This window comes from Rhinolophus sinicus, linkage group LG13 (assembly GCF_036562045.2).
Source record: "Rhinolophus sinicus isolate RSC01 linkage group LG13, ASM3656204v1, whole genome shotgun sequence".
Classification (NCBI taxonomy): domain Eukaryota; kingdom Metazoa; phylum Chordata; class Mammalia; order Chiroptera; family Rhinolophidae; genus Rhinolophus; species Rhinolophus sinicus.
Genome location: NC_133762.1, coordinates 60,580,167 through 60,586,469, shown reverse-complemented (window position 1 = coordinate 60,586,469; position 6,303 = coordinate 60,580,167). Strand labels below are relative to the sequence as shown.

At 45.9% G+C, this 6,303-nt stretch overlaps 1 protein-coding gene across 1 annotated transcript; it reads right to left on the bottom strand.

The window, feature by feature from the left end:
* Positions 1–2,881: 2,881 nt before the first annotated feature.
* On the bottom strand, positions 2,882–5,901 carry NXT1 (nuclear transport factor 2 like export factor 1). The gene is made up of 2 exons (XM_019718659.2): positions 5,761–5,901; positions 2,882–3,499 (listed from the first exon to the last, which is right to left on the bottom strand). The coding sequence occupies exon 2, from the start codon at positions 3,438–3,440 to the stop codon at positions 3,018–3,020; it is 423 nt and encodes a 140-aa protein (XP_019574218.1). The 5' UTR covers positions 3,441–3,499; positions 5,761–5,901; the 3' UTR covers positions 2,882–3,017.
* Between the last annotated feature and the right edge of the window lie 402 nt (positions 5,902–6,303).

Genomic DNA, 6,303 nt, shown 5'->3' with positions numbered 1-6,303 from the left:
CTTACCAAGCTGTTTGTAAGTGTTGCCAATGTAAGCACATGGTGGCAAGTTCACGAACTTAATTGTCAGAACTTGTAAATCCTGTCCTTTATTGCACATACTCTTCTCCAGTTTTTTACTGATGATTACGTTTGCCTGCATGTAAAAGGGCCCCCAAACAACAGTGGCTTCAATAAAATGGAAGTGTCTTTCTTGCTCACCTGAGAGAAGCCAGAGGGGTTCTTCCAATGCTGGTGAGGGGTTCCATGAGGTTGACAGGGGTCCCAGGTCCTGCTTTCCATTCCTCCATCCATTTCATGTGGCCAGATTGGGCATCATGGCCCCCTAGAGCACCTAGAACACCAACTCTCACTAGTGCTTTCCAAACAGCAGGGTGGAGTAAAGTTGGGAGTAAACAAGGGTCGGGAATAAAGATTGGCTGCTCCAATCTTCCAAGGAAACTTCCCTGAAGTGTCTCACAATCTGTGCTCATACACCTCTTGCCCAATCGAGTCGCAGGTTCACCCTAACTTGGTGGGTTAGGGAAGATTGGTCTTCCATTTGAGTGTTTTCTGAACTAAAAACCCATTTGCCCTGTTCCTGAAGGGAGAATGGATACTGGTAGGCCACTAGAGGCCTACCTTAGTGCCTTTTAGAATGCCTACTACACTTTTCCTTAAATGTATTGTTCCACAGGGACAAGAGCTATTGTCTTGAAGCTTCTAGGTCAACATGATTCAGACTTCTGGGAGTTCATGTCAAGCTCGCAGAGGGCCTGATCAGACTTGGACCCTCTATCCAGGTCTGAGGTAAATAAAGGTGGTTTTCCTCCTGGCCCTGTAAGGCCTTTGAGATTTGAAGTCCAGCAGCATCTCCCTCCAAGCAAATCTCTGCATTAATCCTCCCACCCCACTCCATTCACTACCCTGAAGGACAGTGCTCCAGGGTCTCTCACAAGTCTACATCTTGGTTTGGAACCTCACTCTTGTATATCTCATATGTATTTTACCAGCATCTATTTGACTTGTTGGATCACTCTTTGTATGTGGCTTTGAAATTGGTTTTACTACTGTTTCCCTGAATATAAGACCTAACCAGAAAATAAGCCCTAGCACGATTTTTTTTTTCAGGATGACATCTCCTGAACATAAACCCTAATGTGTCTTTTGGAGCAAAAAATTAATGTAAGAACCAGTCCTATTTTCGGGGAAGCATGGTATTTTGATGCCTGGCCTGATTAGATTATGAATCCCTTGAGGGCAAGGAACACACCTGGGCCTGCTTTGGTTCCCCGGAGTGCCATGGCAGAGCCATTCCCTTACAACACGTTTACTGTCTGCCCATTGCAAACCTTTTTCCTCACTTGAGAATAGGCTTTGCTACAGTAGGTAACACATACCCTAAAACAATAATGGCTTTAAGATAGGATTTACCTCTCATTTAAGAAGTCAGGAGGTAGCCAAACTGGGGTCACTTTGGTGGTTTAACATGGTGGTTTAACCAGAGACCCAGGCTCCTTCCGGTTCAACACAAATCTACCTTTAGGGTATAGCTGAGCTGTCCTCATGGTCCAAAGTTGAGTCAGAGCCAGTGGTCGAGCCATCAGCTGTTTTCCAGGAAGTAGAACGGAGGAAGAAGTCTTTTGAGCAATATTCCCACAAGCCTAGCCCTTCTGCTTCATTGGTTGGGACTTGGTCATAAGTCAAACTTAGCAATAAATCGAGCTGGGAAGTCCTTTTTCAGGTGGGTACTGTCTCACTAAACATTGGGCTTCAGGAACTAGATAAGGGAAAGGGTAGTAGGAGGAAAACTGTCATTTATGTCAACATACACATCAGTATTCTTTACCTTCTCAAATTCTCTTTCCAAATCCTAACCCACAACCCTATCTCAAACCTACTGTGTTTCCCCGAAAATAAGACCTAGCCGCTCTAATATGTCTTTTGGAACATCAGCTCTAATATGTCTTTTGGAACATCAGCTCTAATGTCTTTTGGAACAAAAATTAATATAAGACCTGGTGTTATTTTACTTTACATTAATTTTTGCTCTGAAAGATGCATTCGAGCTGATTGTCCGGCTAGGTCTTATTTTCGGGGAAACAGGGTGGCACACTTGTCAAAGAAAATTTAACTGGGGAAGTCATGTGCATACGAGATCTCATCTATTGGTCAAAGGATGATGGAATCTTCTACAATTTTCTATTCTTTTTTTTTACATTAAAGAAATGTGATTAGAGTTGTTCTTCAGAGTCAATAAAACTAGCTTCTAATTCTGATGCCTCCACCACCCCAACCCCAGTACCTCTTCCTCTTAAAACCAGTTCTTCACTTTCTCTTTGTTGAGAGTAGTTAATATAGGTGTTCATTTATAAGCAGTTATTAATGCTTTAGTATTTCACCTGTTCTCATTTAACTCTCAGCTAAGGTTCTAAGGTAGTGCCCAATCACCTCTGTTAGGTGATTCTGATGTAAAGTGCACTACACATTAAGACACTTAGGGTGCTTTTGAAACATGGCAATGCTCAGCCCTACCCTCAGATATTCGGGTACAGTGGGTCTGGGATATGTGACCTGAGTAAAAGTAATTTCAACGTGTCCCAAGAATTCCAGTGTGGAGACGACTGTGAAGCTTAGCTCCAGTACACCTATGTCTAGGACATGTGCTTGGCCCTGGACCACACACCTCAGCAGGTGCCTTTTACTAAGCTTACTGCCTTTAACCCTTCTTCTCCTTCAAATCTAATCAAACTCATCAGACAAGGGAAAAGGAACATTTGTATTATCGTTTTATTTGTCAGAATTCCCAGAACCAGGGTCTCTGTTGGGCAAATAGAAAAATAGAAAATTGTACTACTTTGAAAAGGGAACTATGACCAACAACTTTACACTCAGAAAGGAGCTTCTTGGACTCGAGCAAATGCAGAGTTCAGCCTAGGAGGTGTAGCTGCAACAACAAACAGGAATTTGTGTCCTCACATTTTGAGGTCTGAGTTTTCCTCTAGAGCTGGGGCTGAAGCAGAGGCCTTTCCTGCCATACTAGCTGGCCCAGTCCTGGAACCGAAAACAGTCGCTTGCTATTTTCCACACTGCATTGCTGGGCGAGGCCTGGGCGGTCAGGAGGAAGTTCTGGTTGAAGTCCCGTTGTTTGTTGCCTTCAAATTTCACTGTTCCACAGATCACAACGAGGACTGTAGTCTGGCTTGGGGTGGCTTCATCATGAACAGGCTGACAATCTACCACATTGATTTGGAACTCACTGGAAGGCAACATTTCAAAAAACTCACTCAAGGACTCTTGTCCCGAAACAGCATTTCCGTTCCACACCAGGGTGGCCGTGCCCATGTATAGGCGGGACAGCAGACGCCGCCGCTTATCCATGGTGGTGTAGTAGACATTGACAAACTCCTCAGCAGCCCTGCAGGCCTGATCCACGTAGGTCTTGAAGTCCACTGATGCCATCTCTGGCTTTGATGAAAGAGATCTCAGCCAGGTGTTTCTGGCACCTGATGGAGCCGGGGCTGTGGGGCAGGAAGATTGAAGAGAACTCATGTGAATGCCAAACTTCGTTCTGCCCTGACAATGAAACACTCCTCTTCTATTGGTGGCAAAACAATTACATACTGTAGAGAGATGACTCTAGGCTCAAATTCCTGCCAGCATCTATTCTTACTGAGCCTCAGTTTGCTCATTTTAAAATGGGAATACTACCACTTGTGGCATAGTTGTAATGTGAGAATCAAATAAGACAATACATACCAACTGTATAGTTACAAAGCTGGATACCTACATACTCAGAAAATGGTAGCTATTATTATGAATTTTAAACATCTTCTTTTATAAAATATAGTACTGGACTATGGAAACCCACTTTTTCCTGAAAGCGTGGAACAGGTGTGACTGTCTCTAGAGAAGTAGGGAACCAGTTTACCCTGGGTAAAGACAGTGAACCATGTGGAAGTGAACAGTGGCCCAATAAAGGCCAATTAGATGGTGCATGCTAATCAGCTAGTCACAGTCTGGGAAAGCCTATCATGAGTTCACCCAATGGAGACTGGAAGGGCAAAAAAAGGGGAGGCTTCTTAAGATGGTAAGAGAACAAATGCCAAGAGGACAGAACCAAAATGGTGGCCATAATTCTTATCAGCTATAAGAAGCAAACCCGGAGGCTTACTGGGAATGAGAATGGAGAATACCTAGCATCTGTGAGCACAAATACCCACCAGGTAAGTCCTGTGAGACATGACGGAAAGACAAGTTAGAATCGAAGAAATTCTATGGTGTGGTGGTGGGGCTGGTGGTGGCAAGAGAGTTTCAACTATAGCTGAAATGTAACATTTCTTTAAAAAAAAATGTCCAAAAGCATAAAGAAATATCATTATTTTTTTATTTTTTTTATTTTTTCCAGGATCTGGTTCACTGTTCTAGTTCTGTTCTTTTCTGCATGGTTAAAATATTTCACTAAACAAATTTTAAAAAGTCCAACAGAGGACAACATTACTAAAATAGTGGATATGTTTAGAATTACAAAATTAAATAGTGATAAATTTTTTCATTTCACAGACTGGAACTTTTTTTTTTAATATCTGTTTGTGAAATACATAAAAGATTCCACACAGGACTGGGAAGGAGTCAGGTACTCTTAAGGGCTGACAAAGGTGGAGCCCTCCGCCTCTTGTAAAGAACTGTAAGGAGCTGGGAGGGAGACTAGTTCTAGAAATGAGCAGTTCCAGAGCCAGGTACAGATGTTGGGTTTTCCACTCTCTCCATGGACCTAAAGTCAGGCCTCAACACTCTTGAGTTAGTACTTGCTAAGTGTTTTACATGTATTACTTCATTTAATGGTCACCACAAATGGATGATGAGAGGGTATTACTATAATAACAATTTTACTAATAAGAAAATTGAAACTTAGGTCTGGATCAAGGTCTTGACAGTAAGTACACTCCAGATTTATCATTTATAAGAACGTGTGTGGCCCCTGAAAATGTTGTCAAGACTATGTTGTTCTTTTACTTGCTTGTTTTTTTAAGCTCCTGCACTTTTGATATCAAGTCTATAACAGCACAGTTCCAGGATGGCTAGTTTGAAAATTTTCTTTCAGGGGCCCACATTTCTCTCTTGCTGGAATTCCCAACGACCCAAAGCCCACATTATTTCTCACACTGACATTCCTCTCTTTCCACCATCTCATTTCAATTTTGGAAACGCTCCATCTCCACCCGTTCCTGGATCACGTTCCCCACTTCTGCCAAAGCAGTCTGTCCAGTTTAACCTGCTCCGCCCCCATAAGCATTAAAACGACCACTGCCACTTCCTGTGGTTCAGTCACCCACAGAGCTTCCGGCTAGCCAGTCTGTATCAAATTAGAAAAAATAATGAGACTGAAAAGTGGAAGAAGAGAGGCTGTGAAGCTCGCCGTCTTCAAAAGTCCCCACCGTCCAGTTCTTTGGAGCGGGACCAGAGAAGATGCATCAGGCCTCATTTCAGGTCAGGTGATGAGTGGCTTTTAATAAAAAACGTAAAGTATCCTCTCCCCGGCCATGTTCTGGCCCGGGACCTGCTCCAGGTCCAGTACATACTCTGAATCCCCAGGCGAATTTACTGCCTAGCTTTCTGCACGCGTGATAGCCTGATACAGAACTGCAACGCCGCCACGTGGACAAGGACAAAACCGGCTTATTCCTGACAATGGAGGGAGGGCGTGGGGTACACACGTGAGTCTAGGGGATTCCTCGGCCTAACCTGTGGTCTTCAGACTGACTGAAGGGGGGTCACGAACCTGCGCCGGTGAAGTCGAGGGTGAGAGGGGCGGCCTCGAGTCACGTGGGCGGCGACTTCGGCCAGCTGGGCGGCCGGGGTCAGCGTGCGCGGCGGCGGCCGCCTCGGTCAGCTGGGGAACCGCGGCCCCAGTCCGCTGCGCCCCACCCGGGCCGCAACTCCACGGAGGGCCGGCCCCGGAAGGTCGCCGGCGTGCTTGCCGCGGCCCTGCACTCTTCCGCCGCTCGCCTCAGGAGGAGCCAGGAAAAGCCGTCATCCACCCCTCCTCTTCCTCCCGGGAGGCTCCTCCCCGGTGCCGGGCCCTCTGAGCCAGGAGCTTTGACAACGGCCTCTGCCGGTTACCGCGCGGTTGTCGGTTCTTCACTCAGAAGCCAGCGCCCCCGACTCCGGCCACGCCCACCTCCTTGTGACGGGCAACTGTGCCAACCAGTGGGACGGCGGGCCGGGAGGCTAGCTCCGCCTAGGTGTGGCTCAAAGGAGGTGGCGACTTCCGGGAGGGGCGCTTTTTCAGAAGACCGCTGCATATCCATGCTGGACTTCTCAT